General features: G+C 41.8%; 1 protein-coding gene and 1 non-coding gene across 5 annotated transcripts in view; one reads left to right on the top strand and one right to left on the bottom strand.

Moving 5' to 3' along the window:
* Positions 1-420: 420 nt before the first annotated feature.
* The window catches only part of atp7b (ATPase copper transporting beta), a 36,676-nt gene continuing 16,252 nt past the window's right edge, over positions 421-20,844 (top strand). The window contains exons 1-10 of one of the 4 annotated variants that reach the window (XM_035407708.1): positions 421-973; positions 8,164-9,139; positions 12,292-12,489; positions 12,753-12,916; positions 13,397-13,558; positions 15,011-15,087; positions 15,787-15,970; positions 17,364-17,597; positions 19,650-19,741; positions 20,259-20,386. In XM_035407708.1, the coding sequence (XP_035263599.1) occupies positions 776-973; positions 8,164-9,139; positions 12,292-12,489; positions 12,753-12,916; positions 13,397-13,558; positions 15,011-15,087; positions 15,787-15,970; positions 17,364-17,597; positions 19,650-19,741; positions 20,259-20,386 (2,413 nt within the window). In that variant the 5' untranslated portion in view covers positions 421-775. Of the gene's footprint in view, positions 974-3,098; positions 3,818-8,160; positions 9,140-12,291; positions 12,490-12,752; positions 12,917-13,396; positions 13,559-15,010; positions 15,088-15,786; positions 15,971-17,363; positions 17,598-19,649; positions 19,742-20,258; positions 20,387-20,844 lie in introns of those variants that run through there. The other 3 variants (XM_035407707.1, XM_035407706.1, XM_035407705.1) reach the window with 3 other exon arrangements.
* On the bottom strand, positions 1,457-1,567 carry trnal-caa. Its single transcript has 2 exons — positions 1,530-1,567; positions 1,457-1,502 (listed from the first exon to the last, which is right to left on the bottom strand). It is a non-coding gene; the product is annotated as a tRNA-Leu (tRNA).

The raw sequence follows: 20,844 nt of genomic DNA, 5'->3' as shown, positions 1-20,844 counted from the left end.
GTTCCTTTGTGTGGGTCAAAGACAAGGTTGATGTGAATGGGTACAGTGACCCAGTATGCTTCATTTTTTCATTATTGTGTCTATAACACGTCCAGCAGTCTTATCTCATAAGATAAGCACGTTTAAAAGGAGAACTCACTCTGAATTCCGGAACATCTCTGGCTAAAATGATATAATCTCCAGTGTCAATCTCCAATCTTCCCATTTTGGCAGTATCTTGAAATCTACTTTCTCCATTAAAAAAGTGTTTGTGCTTGTTTTATGCAAGTTGTGGGTGTGAGACAAGCAAGCTGTATATTGTTTATATCTTCAAACTTAAAACTACTAAGAAGTGGACGAGAAGGATCTTTAAGATAAAAGACAAGGAATGCTTATGTGAAATCTAAAGGAAATAGGCATTATTATTATTGTTGTTGTTGTTGTTCTTGTTGTTATACATGCTATGATCTCTTTACTAAAACACCACCTACAACACACTGAATGCAGTTCTGACCATCTTTTATTTGCTATTCAGTCCACACAGTCAGTATTACCAGAATAGCTCATAACACTGTTTAGTTATCTCACAATATCCCTGGAGCTCTGCAGCTTGAGCCAAACAATGTGTCATTGTTTTCGTGTAGCAAGAGAAGCAGTGCCAAAGTAAACCTCTGCTGTGTTTGCATTTTATATCTCATTTTTTAATAAAGCCCTTTTGACAGGTGTTTAAGTTCCTGTAATTTAACCTACACGTTCCTTTACACTTGCAGAAACATTCAATTTCCTCCAAAGGCGAATGAAGGGAGGTTCACATCGCGAGGTCGATTGGTTGTCTGTGACAGTCATATGTTCCCAGATTAAATCAGTTTTCCCTATTTTTGAGCGCGAGAGGCCACGCTCCAGTCAATTATCAGCCGATGAAGAAAGAAGTGTTATGCTATGCTTGTATAGGCCTACTTCGAACATGTACGGTTCCACGAGGAGCACGCAGCAGGTAGGTTACCGTGTTTTCTTTTTCGTTTAAACGCCGACAATCTGCCGGTCTTTTTTCAGCGTGACTTTTTAGAAGACAAAAGTAGTGTACTAGTGTGTTCACTAGCAAGCAAGAAAATGTCACATAATTGCATTTTAGTTATGCATTGGAACTATTTGGGCTAGATTGCTGCCACAATAACTTTGACTTAAAAAGGATCGGGCATAGCCTGCATTCTTCAGATAGCCTATAACTACTTAAAGTATCTTGGTAAAATTATGCATTTGTTTATATGTTAATTGTATGATTCGGTTTCCGAAATGTTTATGATTGGCAATAACTGTGACAATACGGCTACAGCCTGTGCCTGTAATAGCTACATCAAGGCAGTAATGAAAGAACATTTTTCTGTTCACTCTTGCAACTGGCCGGACTATCGCGAGCAGTGTTTTAAAATGTTCGGAATATGGGTGACTGTACGAATATAATACTCCTCAAAATCAATGTCAGAAGTGGGATTCGAACCCACGCCTCCAATCGGAGACCAGAACACCCATATTTATGGAAGGTAGTATACCTTGAGTCTGGCGCCTTAGACCGCTCGGCCATCCTGACATAGAAGTAAGCTTCGTTATTGTGTAGCTTCGCTGTTGGTATTGTTTAGTAGGCTATTACTGAATGTTTGCCGGGAATATTTTTTATTTCTTTTTTTTTTCTTTTCTTTTTTTTTTTTAAGAATAACGTTACTGAAACTATTGCGAGACGTTAACGAACCGGCGTACCACTAATATTAAAACATGCGGGCAGTTGCTTGTCATTTCGAGTTTCAAGACTTCTCAAGGCCAACTAAGTTTGTTTCCGAAGCAACGAATGCACACAGTGTAACACGAACGTCATACACGTATAGGCTTGGGGAAGGTAAACAATTTCTGTACCTCTCGCTAGATGTCAGTCCCTTACTGAGGCTGAGGAACTGAAGCGTTGTTTTTAGAGACCAGAGCCGCAATCACGGGGATATTTCTTTCTTAATTACACCCCCCTATTATAACTTGGTTTAACTAGGCTACTGATGTATTTTTCTTGTTACATTACTACCTACAGTGTTAGCTACTATGTTATTCCAAGTGCCTAATGGCTCATAATTAGCTTATCCTCTGCCGGCACACTCCGAAAAAAGGTACGAAGAAGTGCAAAAAGGTACAACGCTCGTCACTTTGGTGGTATCCTATAGGTACCCTACATAAAACTTTACCCCTAACATGGGGTAAATTATTATTGCACGCCTCCAAAAAACCCACTGTAGTGGATAGAACATTCTGGCAGCTTAGACCACTCAGCCAACAACGATCGCACTCTGTCAACTACTCAAGTTTCCATACGTCTGCACGCTATAACTGTTGTAGTTTCAATAGCAACTTGTTATGAACCCTTTTAAAGCACATAATGGCTTTGAAATTCACGGTCGATATTAAAATATTATTTGCAGCAAAGTTGCAATGTTTGTATACGGACATACCAGTATTTTACATTTTGTTAGGCTATTAACCTAGGTTACTAGCGCAATCCTGAACGATAGTGGGGAGAAAAACAGGATTGGATTGTCGGTAATAATCAGAACTGTAGAATTAAACGGAATAAAATGTAAATCCATAGCTACAGTTTATGTAAAATAAATCGTATTAGTGCTTGCAATTTCGATGTTGCTGCGTAGTTATTCCGAAAACCCTGCAGAGTCAAGGTTAAGTTAGATTGATATTCGATATTCAGACATCCAGGGACCGTCGAACAAGTGCACAAACTTCCTAACTTCTTGTTATTTTTTGTCAACACAGAAAAAAAACGATTTGAAATAGCAAAAAGAAAAAAATGTGGTGAAATGCAGTTCCATAGCCTATGTTCAAATTAAATGTAACTTTTTATCAGTGTCACTGAGCATATATTTCTGTAACTTTTGCTTCATTGTATATTTTGGAAAAGTCAACCCGGCCATGTGTTGATATTGATATGTTAAAATATTGATTTTGGCCCAGCTTACTGTTACCAACTCCTCAGAGAGTCACTGGAGTGTCGGAGCGGTCTGTGTGGGATTCAAAATATGTGTCCGGATCGTGGGTCTGGTCTGAATCAGACTGTAGGTCGGAATACGTTTGTGTTTGGTCACGTGTATCAGTTCAGAACAAGCGTTGCGCAGCTGCACCGATGAGGCAGTACCTGGATGGGATAATGTCGCCTACGGTCGTAGCCTGTACTAGTCTATGCCTACTATTGTACATAGAGATCATTACGTTTGCATTATGCATCTGCGCAGCATTTACTGTAAAATTATGCCGGTGAGTAGGCTACAGGGTAAACAAATCAATGGACTAGCAGTCAGAACAAAGGTAACTATTGCCACAGTACGTGTGATAAACCTGGTCTTTCATTAATGTCACAGCTTCCACGGAACAGAGGAAATTAATGGAACTGATTTATTTTGTAAACTTAATTCACGGCTAGCTAGCCGGTTTGCAGCGTTACCAAAGCGACAAAAATGACAAAAAAACGTGCAGATGTGCTCTTCTTCCTTCTACCTCTTGAAATAATATAAATGTGAATTTAAATTCTAGCTGGGAGGTTATCGTAACATTTAAAATGAAAAGAATTTCGCCAATGAACTGTGTTTCTGAACGCGTTCGAAAGGCTACGGTATCAACGACTGAACAGTTCGGTACGGTCGTCTGTCAAGCCGGCGGATCGAATTCTTCTGGTGACCCACCAGTTGAAGCGTGGGGCACCGAAGCAAAACCGGGGGGCGCTGGCAGTATCAGGCTGTGTCGGGGACATCAAGAAGTCGGCTTTTCAAAGGATGGATTCGCTGAGCACAAGGTTAGTGAACTGAGAGAAGAGAATTGGCTAACTTAGCTACCCAACTTCTTACAGAACAGGTTTAGTATATTTTTTTGTGTGTAGTTAGCTCGTTAATTTACCTATAGAATAAGTGCGTGTATGAACATATCCTTGCTAGTTTACAAATTTTACATGTGTTGATATTAGCCTACTGCTGCTTGCTGCTTGCGGTCTGTATGTTGGCGGCCAACGTAATTCATAGCATACTGAAGGTGTTTGGATTTATAGTGAGTGGGCTAGCCGCCCTATAACCATCGTTATTGCTGTAGGCTAGATAAATAATCCGCAACTATAGCTATATTAACCAAAGAAAGATAACGTGTCGCTGCAATAGATATATATCTAACGTTAGAACATTATATTGAATATCGTTGTACACATTTCTAAACAAGTGGATACAATAGCCTATTTCAGTCCGTCCTTTTTCTTTAAATTATTCGTTTATGTTTCAGAAATAGATTTTTTGTTGCCTCATATCAAAGCTGTGTAGGCCTAAACAGATTTTTGTTTATATCTCAAAGGAGATACAAAGATATTTCACTGTTCTGTGGTTTATAAAGCAGACCATTCAACTTTTATGAACTATGAGCTAACGCTTCACTTGGGTTTATAATGGGTTTAATTTTTGTAGTGTGGAATGGTTGGTCCCTGACCTTTGAGTTAACAGTGAGTATTTATTTTAGTTTTCTTCATATAGGCTATTCCATTCAGGTGTCGGTTTGACTGAATTCTATGGTCCGAGTGAAAAGGTCGTACAAAGAAGAGGAAAAATTGTAATTTCAATCTGTACTCTGGACCTTCTAGTGGTCATGGGATAGTTTGTGCGTTTGTCTTGTGCCCTGGAATGAAGCAATGGTACAGAACTTTCTCCAGGGTGAAAATGTTCAGTTCTATTTGTGTGTGGAAGAATTTTAGGACATAAAAAAACAAAATCTTGACTCTGGATAGGAAATCTATTGGGTATATAATCTGAGTGTTTCACTATTGTGTAAATTCTTGGAAGCTTGCTCCTATTAGTAAATTAAAGTTGACTTTAAGCAGTGTCACATTTACCCAACGTGAAAAAAAATGCACTTCACATGACCTCAGCCCAGCCTATCAAAAGTGCCTTTTAGACCATTGACCTTCCACTGTTCTGAGGCAAAAAAAAAAAAAACTCAGCAGATTGGCCAGATTATCATGTGATCTACCCTAACTTTGTTTGACAAATCAAAAAAGTTCCTATACGATTCACTAACTCAGTAAATTTGCACGATTTTGTCCCAAAAAAAGTTACATATTTTGTAGGTTGTTAGCAAAATGGAAAATGTAGTTGTACATTTTTCTCTCTTGTGATTATACACAAATAAAACAGATTTGTTTTTATTATTATTATTATTATTATTATTATTATTATTATTATTATTATTAATAATAATAATGACAATAATAATAATAACAATAATAATAGTAATTTTATTTATATAGCATTTTCCATGTGCCCATAGACACTTTACAACAAAATCAAATAGACAAATATCATGTACAAAGTCATAACAGAAAAATGAATAAATATAGCTACAAACAGAGATGTTGGGGGCCAAGCACCAAGGGTGAGCCGCAGAATATTGAGTGCAATTAGTATCTGCAGAAACAAACAGAATTGTGTCACAATATAGTTGCCTTCATACAATGGTAGAGGGCGACAAGCAGAGTGTGTAAGGTGCAGTCCTTCGGTCCTCCCAGCCTGGCACATGCACTCATAAGGCCTTGGTGGAGCTGGACCACCAGCCCATTTTTCCCACTGCCTACAGCCCGCCCTTGCTTTTATTCCTGTCCTGTCTCGCCCACAAGTGCTCATGTATTGTGATATGCAGGTAAAGCACACAACTCCTAAATACAAAATATAGACAATGGATTATGACTGATATGTTCCCTGGGTTCAACCAAAGTTGGTTATGCCACATACCACTTAATGTGTGCACAGTCAGAGTCAATAGTGGGGAATCCTGCATGTATTGATTACAGTCTTTGTGCAGTACAGTCTGTAACTCTAGCCTGCATTCAATCCAACTTGCAGCGATGGCGATTATTGAGAATATTTTCATTTCACAGGTTGGTCTAAGATAGAGTAAGTTGGAAAGTTAAAAGTAAAGTTGGAATAGTGATGAATAATTTATTAAATTAAGCTGTGACACTTTTATAATCAGGACCATAATATGAGCTGCTGCCTAACAAAGCTGTCCTGATGGGGAAAAATTTCCCATATAGCCTCTTATGTATGGTATATCTCTTTGTGTTTACTAAAGGTGACCTGCATCGTAAGTGAAAGCAAGTCATCATACAGTTTTTGCTGTAATTTATGCAGTTACTGCGTATGATGCATGTTTTCCATGGAAATTCAATTGTTTCCAAGTTAAGCAGCTTGCAGTTAGCTGCTGGGAAATCATTTAATGTCTTTTGAAAAAGATTATGCTCTTTACATTTAAGTGTTTTATGAAATATCATGACCTAATCAATACAGAAATGTCAATATTGTTCTTTTTCTGTAATGCAGGGGTCAGCAAGCTTCTTTTTTTTTTACCTCAAAAAGGCCTATTTTTCTGTCTTCAATGAATAAATTAACAATGAAACAATTCGCAAGGCCATCATACTTGCAGAAAACTTAATATTGCTTTATATCAAGACTCAGGAACTGCACGTTGTAGTTGTGTGTGTGTGTGTATGTGCGTGTGTGTGTGTTTATGTGTGTGAGGGGGGATCTTTTCAGAGCCTGCATGCAGCTACTGTCAGAATGTGAATGTAGAGGAGGGAGTGATTAATTGTGCTTGTGATTAATGAACCTATTCTGATATCATGCGAGTTGTCAGAACATAGCAGATAAATTACATTGTTGGCCCTGTGTGGGATTTATGGTATTTTGGGACTTCTCTTTACTGTGGTTGTAAAACAAAAGTGACGGACATGCAGATCCTGTAGTTGTGTGCTGGTGCAGCGCAATAAAAGTACTGCTGGTGGAGGAAAATTAAGGTGCCTGGCCTGCATACCTTAAGTGCTCCCAGTGATTTATAGTGAAACAAGCAATGTTTCAACCCACACGGTCTTCATCCTGAAATCATGAAAACACTTAACTCTTAATACCTAGTCTCCACAGTTGACTTGCATTTGCCTGAGATGTGTGATGTAAGTGATTTCTGGCCTCTATCACTGTGCTTTAGCCTTGGGCTTTGCTTGGTTTTGTATTGACCTAGCTACTTCTTAGTTTTGGGGAAGAATCCAGAATTTGTATTATTCCTCAATTTCTTCTGGTAGATTATCAAGCGATTAATCTGGAAGATTATCAAGTGATGAATCTAGGATTTCAAAGTTCTTTTTACTGTGTTGACCAACAATGAACAAAGAAAACCAACAGTGCTATATAGGTTTTTTATTTTTTGTTTAAATATTCTCATCAGTACATGGAAGGGTGCATGTGGTGATTAGAACAGGGATGAAAAGTTTGTGTGGTATAGATTACTGCAGAATTAATGGTGATTCTGATAGCATATAAACCCAAAACGACAGATGTGGCGGTGGTTCCTCATTTGCGGCACTTAATAATTTTGCGCTCGCTAAGCTTTTGTGAGCTGGAAAAAATACAGTATAACTAACGGCAGTGAAAAAGGCTTTATTGTACAGCACAGACAAATTCTCTGGACCAAATTGCCTTAGTGTTAGGGTGGTTTAGGTTAATTGCGGACCATAATTTCTGAGCATTATTGTTATTTCAATGGCAATGAGTCGCTTCAAGACCCAACTGGTAGAAAAGGTCATCGCTTGGGTTTTTATCAAAAATAAGCCTGGGATACACTGGGGGTTCAAACCCTTGTATTTATGGAGAGTCTGACTCATGCTTTTTAAGATGTTGAGCAGGGCCCCCCTGTTCTGTTTGTAAGTTGAGAGAGAATGGCCCCGATGCTGTAATTCAGCTCTGAACATGAACACTGAGTCAGCTAACGGCATTCCAGATCATTCCATTTGATTCCTGTGTTCTCTTTTTTGTGCTGACTGTTTTGGGGACCCTCCTCCATTGTCATAAATATGTTTGTGCAGCAAAGGGGGTAATTCATTTGTCGGAAATGCACTCTCTTTTATCCTTTCTTTTCTTCCTCTCCTTTTGCCTCTCCTCTCTTCCTCTCCTTTCCTCTTTCTCTTGGAGCACACCAAAAAAAATTAGGCACACCATTGCCAAGTATAATTTTTAGGTTTTATTAATTAATTAAGGTAACGTCAGTTTTGAAAACTAATTCTCTACAAATTCACTAATTCTATTCTTGACTCCCCCTTCTGTCACATCTCCTCAGGAGAATGGACAGCTCTACTCTGACATCGACACTCAGGGCCCCCAGAAGCAGGTGTTTGACAACCTCGGCTATGACCCAGGCAGCCAGAGCGAGCTGCACGTGCAGGAGATGGGCCAGCAGACCCAGGTGTGTGGATTGGGCAAGGCAGGTGCGACACCCAGGGAGGCCCAGGTGAACATCCAGGTGGAGGGTATGACCTGCCAGTCGTGCGTGAGCACCATCGAGGGTTATGTGGGCCAGCTTGCGGGTGTGGTGGGTGTCCAGGTGTCACTGGATGACCGCAAGGCCACCATTTCCTACACCCCCCACACGATCCAGCCCGAGCAGCTCAGAGCCGCCATCGAGGACATGGGTTTTGACGCCACTCTGATGCCCACGGCCCCGCCCCTCACAACCGCAGCCACGCCCTCACCCGCTTGCCTGGCTCCTGTGGAAGGAGGGCGCTCCTTGCAGGAACAGGGTGTTGTGGGGTCAGAGGTTGCAGGGGGGTGGTACGGGGTCACTCTGGCGGTGGAGGGGATGCACTGCCAATCCTGCGTGAGGAGCATCGCGACAACGCTGAGCGGAATGGCGGGAGTGCGTCACGTCTCCGTCTCCCTGGAGACGCGGAGCGCCCACCTGCAGTACCTCCCTTCCCTGGTCACCTCGGAAACGCTGAAGCAGGCGGTGGAGAGCCTGCCCCCAGGGGGTTTTAGGGTGGCACTACCCGCTGGGACCCCGGCCGGCTCTGCACTCATTGCTAAGGATGATGGGAAGGCGGAGGCGGCCGCACGGACTGTCCTCGTGGCAATCGTGGGAATGACCTGCCACTCCTGTGTGCAGTCCATCGAGGGAGCGATCTCCCAGAGGCCCGGCGTGCTCTCTGTGCAGGTCTCTCTCTCAGAGGGGCGGGGCACAGTCTGCTATGACCCCGCCCTCACCCACCCCGAGGAGCTGCGGGCCGCCATTGAGGACATGGGCTTTGACGCTTCGCTGCCAGGTACTCCCACACAGAGGGCTAGCACACGCCTAACGGTACACGTACAGAGCACTCACAGCGCATGTACTGCACATCCCCAGCCAACTCATAGCGTAAGGCCCAGACATGATTAAATAGTTTTTATAATTACATTATTGTAATGTATTTGATTTGTGTTATCGTTTGACTTATTGGTAATATTGTATTTGTATGGTATTGTACTTGTAAAGTAAATGAAATTTGATACTTTAATGAGTCAAGCTAACAAGCTCTTGTGATCAGAATCTGAGTGGTCCAGAAGCACAGTATATTCAATACACGGTCAATTTATAGCTTTTGAATTCATGCCTGCCACCAACAAATCCAATATTCTTGGCCAGATTGGTGGTGGTACTGTATAGATATATGATGGTAGCGTGTAGATATATGATGCCTATAGATATGATACATATATATATATATGCGCCACACACCAGCGTGACACCCCTGAGAGGGAGATGCGGCAGTTCCGGGAAACACCGTTGGTTGCCGCATGGAGAGAGAGAGAGAGAGAGAGAGAGCTCAACCACACAAACCCAAAATGAAATAAAGGAACATCTTCACCCTTCCCCCTCACGGGTTCTGGGCGAAAACAATAAACTAAAACAACAAACTAAAATAAGAAAGATGAAAGAAAGTAAAAAAGAGCAACCACTTTACAGTGCGCGGCTCATAGCTGGCCCTCTTTTCACCAGACCAGCTCCTCCTGTTTTCCAGTGACAGTTTACTTACTCAGTGCTGTTCAGAGAAACAAAACTGAAACTAAACGAAATGAGAATCAAAACGTGCTCTCGGTGTGAGCTCCCGGTCTCGGCCCAGAACTGTGGAGAGCAGCACACCTTTAAGCATCTGGGCTGATTAGTTAACTAATCAACCTTAGGTGCTTAAAGGTGTAATCTTAGGTGTAAATAGCTATCTATCTGCCATTTAGCCTACAAATGTAATGCACATCCAAAACCAGACTTACAGTTATCAATATCAGTGACACCTGGACAACCAACTAGCAATGTAGCAACCTAGTATCTTCACACTGATTCAATATTTAACCAGTTTAGCTACATGATATTCTGCCAGTTTTGTGACATGTAGCATTTACATTACATTCATTTATACTGCTGGATATATACTGAAACAATGCAGGTTAAGTACCATGCTCAAGGGAACAACAGCAGTGTCCAACCCGGGAATCAAACTTGTGACCTTTTGGTTACAAGCCCAGTTCCTTACCCATTATACCACACTGCTGTACTTTTGTCCAACTTGCCACATGTTCTCCTCAGGCCACATTTCAATCTCCTATCAGTCTCCTGTCAGGCTCAAAATTGTTCACCTATTTTTTTCTAGCTAGCAAGCTACTTTAACACCAACCTATGGTACAATGTGGTTACATTTCAGAGATGCGTCTCATTCCCTGTTTGGAGAGCTTTTAAGAAAAAGCTGCCATTTAAATACTCAGAATTAGCTAGATATGTAAGTTCTGATAGCAGCTGCAAGATTGCTGTCATAGCTCATGTGATATTAAGGTAAGTTGTCACGGCTAGCTGCATCCTAATTATTGCAATGGTGGAGGATTTTTATAGATTGTATCTATAATATTTACTGTAGCTGACACAGTTGAAAGTTAAAGGCTTTTTTTGGAATCCCCCTCCCTAGAACAGGCTTCAGTGAATGGTCATCTGATGAGGTTGTACGAGCAGTTTTGAAATGTAGATGCACAAACAGAATTAAAAGTGTTTGGCGGTGGTTCTAAAACAGTATCCTACAAGTACCCGTCAACTGAAACAAAACACAGTGTTTGAAAGAAGGTGTCTCCATGGTTACCTCTCAAGGGGCCACTTCACTTGGACATCAAGGACATTTTCCAGATAGTTCCCTGGCTGGCAGTTTGTAATGGCACAGTGGAGCCAAGGTCAGGAATTAGGGTAATTAGAGCTGATTCAGACGGAGCTCCCTGCCCACAGCACTTTTTCTGATTGTGCTCTGCTGGTGTCATTAAGGTCAGCCCAGCTTTACTTTATGCTGAATTATTTGTTTGAATATGCTGGGTAACTTTGAGCTGCCCTTGTGTGATATTGGTGTACAAGCACTAAATGAAGTATGTGCATTTTTTGGGGGGAGGGGGAGTGGGGGTGCGGGGGTGCAAATCTGCAGGCTTAATTCGTAGGGGAGGATCTGTAGCCAGGGCTCTCTGTTTCTGAACGTAAAAGAACAATGGTTCCTTTGATAAACTCTTCATTTAGGATTTTAGCCTTCATCTTGAAAAAGAACAATAGTCTCTTTGAAAAAGATGATTGAAATGCCTCTGAGTTGACACATATCTCAGAAGCAATCATTAGCTTTTATTCAGACTTAATTTACCCTTACTGGCAGCTGTAACCAGTGACAACCACCCCCAGCCAAAGACAAAACCTTTCAAAATCGAATTTTCACCAAACATGCTGAACTCATAGAAATACAAAGCTTAACTTATAATAAGCAGAACCACATATCAGATAATATTACAGTTATACTCTATGATGCTATTCAGTTGTATTTGGTGTCACCTTTCTACGTAGTTAGCACTTTACAAAAATGTGACAAGAACTTGACAGCTGTTGAAGACAAAACCGGTTCCAAGCTTTAAAGGGCACTTGGGAATCAAAATCCCCCAAAACAGGTTTATACACTGGACCTACTGTACGTAATAATAAAGTCTTAGAGAATAGTTACCAACTCTTGTCCTGTAGTGGCACAGATGTTTTAATTTAAATTCTATACGAGCTGAAATATTTAATGGATTATTTAGAGTCTGAGCCTGAATACACAGGGTCTGAATGCTGAAAACCTACAGGACAACTTCACATGCCTTCAGTAAATCTAATATATCGAATTGTGAAGTTTGGGGCTTGGCCTTGCTTTCCAAACAAGCCCAAGGCAAGACCTGGAATCCAATGAGCTTCTATAATGTGTTCCCTAAGGGTTTGCCCCAAATAGACGTAGTAATAAGTGCATTGGTGTGACATTTACATTAGATTTTATCAGGCCTGAGGCAAACAATTTGTGTGGGTGTAAGGGCTCTCAGGAAGCCACGTGACTCTGAATCAGGTCACTGATTGGGTACTGCTTGTCAGCGACAGGTTGCTGTGTTTCCATAGGGGCTACTTCTGCGGGGGTGGGCCCAAATCCCCCAGGGCTTACTGAGGACAGCACTGGCATGCCCCTTGATGCGTCCCACGCAATCAACACCCAGAGCTCAGCGGACGTGAAGACTCAGAAGTGCTTCATCCACGTGACGGGCATGACCTGCGCTTCCTGCGTGGCCAACATTGAGAGAAACCTCCAGAAACACAAAGGTGTGCATCACCTGATCACCACCTTCTCTTGGCTTACTCTCAGTGTGACTGCTGTCAGGGCAGGACGCTGATGTCATCAGCCTGCACCATGGTCATAGGCTTACTGTTATAGTATAGCCATACTGTCACTGGCTTTGTCTTAAGATTGAGAATTCTGCCTCCCTACCTTCGAAGCTCAAAAGGTCTGAGTAAACTTCTGAATATTCATGAAGGCATGTGACCGGGGCAGTGCCCTCACTTGGGTTGGTTCTGTGGGTTTCCAGGGATCATGTCGGTCCTGGTGGCCCTCATGGCAGGAAAGGCGGAGGTGAAGTACAATCCCCAGATCCTGGACCCGCCCCGGATTGCTCAGCTCATCAGAGACTTGGGCTTTGGTGCTACGTTGATGGAGGACAACGCCATCATGGATGGAAAACTGGACCTCATTGTGAGCCTCTTTTCTCTATGTGATGCATGTTCTTGCAATGTGCGTGCAAGGTGTGGCCAGTACTGTGGGGATACTGTGTGTGCAGGGCAGAGATTGGCACCGGTGTCAAATATATTTAAAAATGTTATGTATTGTATGAAGTTTTAAAAAATTAAGATTGATTATAGACTTGAAATGCTACACATTTTTTAATGGTTCCAATGTATCATTGCCTGTTTTGTGAAGTGTGTCATTGTGTCACTTTTATCTTGTGAAGAGTGTCAGTGTGTCACTTTTTTCTTGTGAAGCGTCAGTGTTTCACTTCTGTCTTGTGAAAAGTGTCAATGTGTCACTTTTGTCTTGTGAAGGGTGTCAGTGTGTTACTTATGTCTTGTGAAGGGTGTAGGTTGGTCACATTTGTCTTATGTTTGGTGACGGAGCACCACTTTTTTTCTGGAGAGTGTTGATATGTCACCCTGGTTTAGAATCTCATCCTCTCAGATTACAGGGATGACATGTGCATCGTGTGTCCACAATATCGAGACCAAGCTGAAGAGGACTACAGGCATTCTGGAGGTCTCAGTCGTGCTGGCAACCAACAAAGCTCACGTCAAGTTTGACCCAGAAGTACTTGGAGCTCGGGACATAATCAGGGCTATTGAGGTAGGGTAGAATTTTTGTAAGGTTATCCATTTGAAGTATACATGACTGCATACACACCCCTACATTCAATTAAATGCACTTTGCCAAGTTTTCGGGTATATGCAGTTCAGTCAAACCAGACTTACGTTTTTTGGATTCAATCAAAAAAGACGTCATATATAAATGTACTGAAGCTTGCACCTGGTTTAGACAGTTAGCCATTACAGCACCTCTGCATCCTGAAAATGCTTTGTGTTGTGCATAATAAGTGCAATTTCTTTCATTCAGGGTTCCCACTCATCCTGGAAAACCTTGAAAACCTGGAAATTTATCGACTAGTTTTCCAGTCATGGAAAACACCTGGAAAATGGGAAAATTTACAAAATGTCCTGGAAATATTTGTGAGGTCCTGGAAAATTGTAGGCTAGGCTATAAGTCAAGCTATTAAACAGTACATTTAGAGCTGAGATTGCATATTTTTCTGTATTTTTTCTTTATTTTTCTCCGCTTTTCTCATTTTTATTAGCTGCTGAGATTACATGGCAGCACAAAGTTTTGAATGGTTATGGTACTTGCACATTGCTCCCCCCCCCAGTCCACCACCAGCTTTGGGCTTCCATTGTCCATGTTTCATGTCTATAAGTCTAAGTCATGGAAATTGTCCTTGAAAAGTCCTGGAAAATTATTTCCTAAAATGAGTGGGAACCCTGTCTGCTTGCATTAAAGCAAAGCAGGCTGCACAAGTTGATTATCTTTGACTGGCAATTACTAGAGTGTTAATATATGATTTCAGGTCCGTTTGTATGTAATGCTGCACTGATAGGACACTCTGAAAACTGTGGTGCTGTTTTTCAAAGGATTAATGAACCACAGACTCAATGGCTCAAAGGGGGTTCAATAGCTTTTGTCCAAATAATGATATTTGCTGAAGACCCTCCTCCTTAATCATACTCGATAAACTGCTTCTGACCAGTTATAATTACGTTAGGCCTGAACACGTCTCACCTCCTCTGTATGTAGGGAAGTTCTTGTTCTTTGTGTGGGTCCACCTCAGTACAGAGATCAGGGCTTTACTTCAAGTTTAACTGGCTCAGTCTCTAATGCCTTTCATGCGATTATGAGATGAGATTGACAGTGAGCTCCATAATGTCTGGGACAAAGGCTTATTTTTCTAGATTTGGCTCTGTGCACAATTTTAGATGTGTATTCAAGCAATTCACATGTGGTTAAAGTGGTGCTTCCTTAAGGCAGCTAGCCCCCAGAAACAGGCAGGAGCTGAAGATGGCTGCAGTTCAAGCCTGGCAGAGTACCAGAGACTCAGCACCTAATTATGTCTATGGGTCACAGACTTTAAGCAGTCATTGCATGCAAAGTATATGCAACAAAGTACTAAACAAGACTGCTTTCATTCGCGTAGTGTCTCAGCCTTTAGAGAAAGAAGGGTAACTGGGGTTGCGCTCCTCTCTGTTCCAGGGTCTGGGGTTCGGGGCTTCTCTCATGAAGAGCGAGGGGATCGGTAACCACCTGGACCACCAGGAGGAGATTCGACAGCAAGTATCCCAGGCCACCGCGTTGTCTTTCTAATATCATCCCTCAAGAGCAACCAAAACTGCTCTAGAGTTTCTGTGCCTATTAGTGGTATAAAATGAAATTTGAAAGTGACCGTTTGATTCAGTGGGATCTGTTTTCCGGCGCATGGTGTGCTTCGAGTGGTCGTACTGGCAAAGTTGTGTTTTTGTCATGAATCTGAGCCAATTGGCTTAATTTTGTTACTTTCCCACGCAATGTGCATATGATTGTAGCCAATTCAAAAGCCAATCAATGGTTTTCGTATCATATGCTGTACCAATTTGAATTTGATATAAATCCCTGAAGCAGTAAAAATGCTTTTTTTTTAACTGCATTGTGGTCTCTGGGGTACTATATTTCACTCTTCTTACACTTGTCTGTAAGAAGAATGACAAAAGCAACTTGAACAATCTTTTTATTTTAATTGACTAGTGAAAATGATAGCTACAGTACTGGCACAAATTATGGATAGACTGGTTTTATAAACAGAGTTTGACTAGTCTAATATTTAGCAACAGTCATAATATTTGGCATAATAAATGTAGTATGTAATAATTACATTTATTATGTGTATGTGTTTGTATGTGTGAGCATTTATGTGGGTGTGTGAGTGTGTGGTATTTGTGTGTTGTGTGTGAGGTATGCTTGTATTTATGCGTGTTTATGTCTGTCTCCCCCAGATGGAAGAACTCCTTCCTGTTCAGCCTGGTTTTCGGGGTGCCCGTTATGGGCCTGATGATCTATATGATGGTGATGGACAGTCAGCACCAGGCTCATGGTGGCTCCATGCCCCCTGAGCAGAACCTGCTGCCTGGCCTCTCCATCATCAACCTGGCCTTCTTCCTGCTCTGCACGCCCGTACAGGTACAGTCTCATGGGTGTACAGGTACAGAGGTGCACACGTCCACACGTCCACATGCATGCAAGGGTACAAACATGCAAGTTCACTGGTGCAGACATCTACTGGTGTACAGAAGCTAAGCTCCACTGGGGCATAGGCATTTAGGTGTACAGTAATAATGGGAGAATAAGGCTATAGTTCATCAAAAATAGGCAGAGGTACCATATACTCACTGATTTTAACAAATCATTTTGTTATACTGTGGAGAGCAAAGTCTTTCAATTGGTTCAAACATTGACAGTGTGTTGTAGCTCCACACATTATGGGGTTCATGAACCCTTACTCTGCCTTCTCTAGTTTAGAGCTTCTCGGGTTTATAGGTTTACATGTGTACATGTATCGTTAAATGTGCCAGCTTAATATGCAAATCTGTGACTCAGACTGAGTGCCTGCACCTCTTGGTTTTTTGGAAGGCTAGTAAAAACAGAGGTCAGCACCTCAAGCTTCCCCCAACCCGCAACACTGCACGACCATGGAAAATGGCTGAAATGTCATGATCTTAATTGTTTCCTCTATAACCAGATTGGGTCCAGCACTGCAGCAGAAAGATTTTCAAAATTAAAGTATTGAAGTCTACATGCAGGATATCAAGGAAAAATAAAAAATAGCAAGAATGTTTTTTACTGTCTGACATCAATAATATAAACACACAGAGCAGTTCCTGCTTCCTGATTAACAAGATAGCTCTCCTAGATCACAGCAAAGTTCTCCTGATGACAAAGGTGCAAGGAGCTTCTGCAGTTTAAAGCAAAAAGTCTGTACAACGGCATTCATGCCCTTCAGTACTTGTCATTATGAAATTGCTGCCATGCATTCCACTTTGAATCCTTGTGAAACTCCCAGATGTATTTTGATTAGTGTGCCCTCAATGTGCTTTTAACCTAAAAGTCTCCTTTTTGTGGAGGTTGGCCAACACCTCTGTGGTCAGTAACTCTGCTTCCTCAGTTTCAGTGGCATGCAAATATCAGCAGTGATTTGAAAATTGCCAGTGACCCCACCCCCTACCCCTTCACAAATCTAGCTACGTTGGAAACTACGTCAAATTCTCTGTTTCCTTTGTGTTTACATTACTTATTTGCTCAGCAGATACCTTCACCCCTTGTGACTTGCATAATGTACATTTCTACAAACTGTATTTAAACTGCTGTGGATTTACTGAAGCGAGCAATGATAAGGCTCAGTGGTAGAAAGGCAGCTCCAGCTTGGATTGGAACATGAACCTTCTGATTAACAAGCCCAGTGCCTTAACCATTATACCGCACTGCTGCCTCCATTGATGCTCTCTTTATTCTTTCACTGTTTCACTTATTCTAACTCTTACATTCTTTCCCTTGTTCTCTCTCTCTCACTTCTCAGGTTCTTGGGGGACGGTACTTCTACATCCAGGCCTACCGGTCGCTCAAACACAAGACGGCCAACATGGATGTGCTGATCGTGCTGGCCACAACCATCTCCTACATCTACTCCTGTGTGGTTCTCCTGGTCGCCATGCTGGAAAGGGCGGAGCACAGTCCCATCACGTTCTTTGACACCCCGCCTATGCTGTTTGTCTTCATTGCCCTTGGCCGCTGGCTGGAGCATGTGGCTAAGGTAGTCCTTCATTAGTGTGAACCCTACGTTCAGCAGTTGTGTCGTGATTTTTTTAATAGACTTACTTTCTTAACCAGAGTGACTTCATGGCTTGTATGTTATGAGTTTATCTGCATGTGTTTATTTACTGAAAGAGTTTTGGTCCAGCATCTTGTACAAGGGCACAAAAGGATGCCTCACCATGGGCTTAAAGTGCTCATTCACAGATGCAAATCTGCTCTTTGCTGGATTGTTGCCTTTGTTGAACTTGTAGTTTGTGCAATGTACTGAGTTTTCCTTTAAATCAGTTACAGAGGCCAAGCAATGATGTCACAACGCAAACATTTCTATTCCAGTCATTTTGACTCAGCAATTTACTTGTTGCTGACCAGTGTAGGAAAAGCATGCAATTCCTACAGAGATAATCAGAAAGGTCAGGGCCTAGAGTCCATGTTCAGCACAGTTCATCAGCTGTGAGAATGAAGTTGAAGAAAGCGTGTGGGAGCTGCTGCATGGCTCATCCTGTTAACCTCTTACCCCAAAGCATTTGCCCAAAAAGGCCATTTCCACGTGGTTTGCACTACTCTTAAATAAAGCCTTACAACGTTGTGGCAACACACAGCAGAGAGATTATGACATTATTTGAGGGGCACCAACAAGCTGTGAAATCTAGCAAGGGTTTTTCCAAGACATCGCAATGCTTCTCCAAATTGCACATTTTGGTTAATGTTTTGAACGCATTATCAACACCACAAAACATTTTCTTCCCTCAAAATCACATATTTTGAACAGATAACAGTGGAGAATCAATTCTAACATGTTTCTGAGTGTTAATATCTTACAAGAATTAACATTATGTTGAATGCTGAAATATGTTTGTTAGCTGGCGGGAATTATAACAGCTTGTTGTTGGCCAGAATGGAGTTTGACCTGCAGCGTGTTTGTAGCCCATTTTTAAATACATTTTAGGTCATTGCTTCATGTATATATATAAGGAATTCAACATTGGGAGTGAAAAAGCATGAAAAAAAGCCTTCCTGTTATCCCTGTTTTATAAACTGACATTATTTCAGCAACCCCAAAACTAATAGGATGAAGCATTCTGAAGTGAAAAAGTGCACTCTGCTTGTATTTGCATAGTGGATAGAATTACACCATGTCCAGCTGAAGAAAGCTCTACAGTACATTGTTTCACCCCATCTGGCTGCTGTCCCTAAGATGCAACCAGCAATTTACATTTTATTTTTATTTCCGATGCTCCATGTGGATCAGGTCAGCTGATGTAATTACAGAACATTATATGACAATGTGGCAATAATGCTGTCCCTACACAAGCAGTGCAGTGGGGTTGAGCTTTATGTAGGTTATGTTAGGTGAAGTGTAATTTGTTTTTATTATAGTCAAGATGTTGCTGCACAGTTAAAAAGCTTTCTGTACCGAACAACTACTGTAGTGAAATTGCACGTGAATATGAGCTGACTTCATAACATTACATAACAAGCATGTAGCAGATGCCCTTATCAGGAGCGATACAGTTTAGGAGAAGCAGAAGCACATTCACCTGACTTAGCTGAGCCACAGTGACAGAGCTGACTAACAACATTCCCAGACTGGAGAGTATCAATGCAGCATCACTAAAGCACCACCTAACCAAGTTACAAATTCTAAAGACAGACTACATCCATAATAAGCCCCACAAAAACATATAACCCTAAAAATAAAACAAACCACAAAAATACCATAACCTGAATTAGTACAAAAGCGTGAGTGTTATGGAGTGAGAATGGGAGAACAGACAATGGGTCTTCAGTTTATGATGGGACATTTCTGTTGATTTCCCGTATATTCACTTCAATTATTCTGTTATGTTGATCAATTTGGGATGTTGGTTCCACCACTGAGAGCAGAAAATGGCTTACCACTTTGAATAATATCTCTGTATTTTACCATGAGAATGTCTCTGCAGTTACTGCTTATGCTGTGTTATTTCAGTCACTATCAATGTGCTGTAATTTCAGTAACTCCCAGCATGGTGTAATTTCAGTAACTCTGGTGTAATTCCCCATTCTGTAGAGTAAGACGTCTGAAGCTCTGGCCAAACTGATGTCTCTTCAGGCCACTGATGCCACAGTAGTGACGCTCGGCACAGACAACTGCATTATCGGGTACTCGTGTGTGTGCGTGCCTGCAGGAGTGCGTGTGTGCGTAAGTGTATGTGTTTAGTTCTGTCTATGGTGGAGCTATCTGTGTTCAGTCTTATCTGTGTCAGTGCTTTGTGTGTGTGTGTCAGTGTGTCAGTACTGTGTGTTTGTTAGAGTGCAAGTGCTGTACGTGTCAGTATGTGAGTAATGTGTGTTTGTCAGTGCTTTGTGTGTCAGTGTATAAGTACTGTGTGCTTATCAGTGTGTCAGTACTGTGTGTTTATCAGAGTGTCAGTGCTGTGTGTGCCCATGCTGTGCGTTTGTTAGTGTTAGTGCTATGTTTATCAGAGTGTCAGTGTGTCAGTATTGTGTATTTGTTAGAGTGAATGCTATGTTTATCAGTGTCTGTGTGTCAGTACTGTGTGTTTATCAGAGTGTCAGTGCTGTGTGTGTCAGTGCTTTGTGTTTGTTAGTGTTAGTGCTATGTTTATCAGAGTGTCTGTGTGTCAGTGTGTCAGTACTGCAGTACTGTGTGTTGCAGTGAGGAGCAGGTGTCCGTGGATCTGGTTCAGAGGGGGGATGTGGTCAAAGTGGTTCCTGGAGGGAAATTTCCGGTGGATGGGAAAGTGATTGACGGAAGTTCCATGGCAGATGAGTCGCTCATCACAGGTACGGGGTTTGAAGGGGTGAGGCTCTGGGTGACCAGTTGTCTCTGTTTGAGCTGTGCGTGTCTGTCTGTGCAGTGTTTCCCACAGGTTAAGAATTTATTTGTGGTGGTCGACTCCGGCATGCCTAGCGGAATGTCACTTTGTGTAGCTTTCATTTTATCCTGTACCGTCAAACAATAAAAAATCCCCAAAAACCGCAACCGACTCGTTAAATTTAACAGCGGCTTTTTAAAAAAGAGAAGCCCAAAGTCACTTGGGCATACCATGGGAACAGTGGAGGGAGGGGGGATGGGCTGCACGCACAGCGAAATGTCAGTCAGCCATATGTCACTTTGACGTTTGAAAGAAAACATTATGAATACAACGTATAATGTGCTGCCTACAGAAATGAACAAATAACACAGACTCACGGTGTTCTCAACGAAACATGAGGAGGGGGCGGCTGCTTCATGCAGAAGT

Source organism: Anguilla anguilla, chromosome 3 (assembly GCF_013347855.1).
Source record: "Anguilla anguilla isolate fAngAng1 chromosome 3, fAngAng1.pri, whole genome shotgun sequence".
Taxonomy (NCBI): Eukaryota; Metazoa; Chordata; class Actinopteri; order Anguilliformes; family Anguillidae; genus Anguilla; species Anguilla anguilla.
The sequence above is the reverse complement of the archived record's forward strand: the minus strand, read 5'-3'. Positions and strand labels throughout refer to the sequence as shown.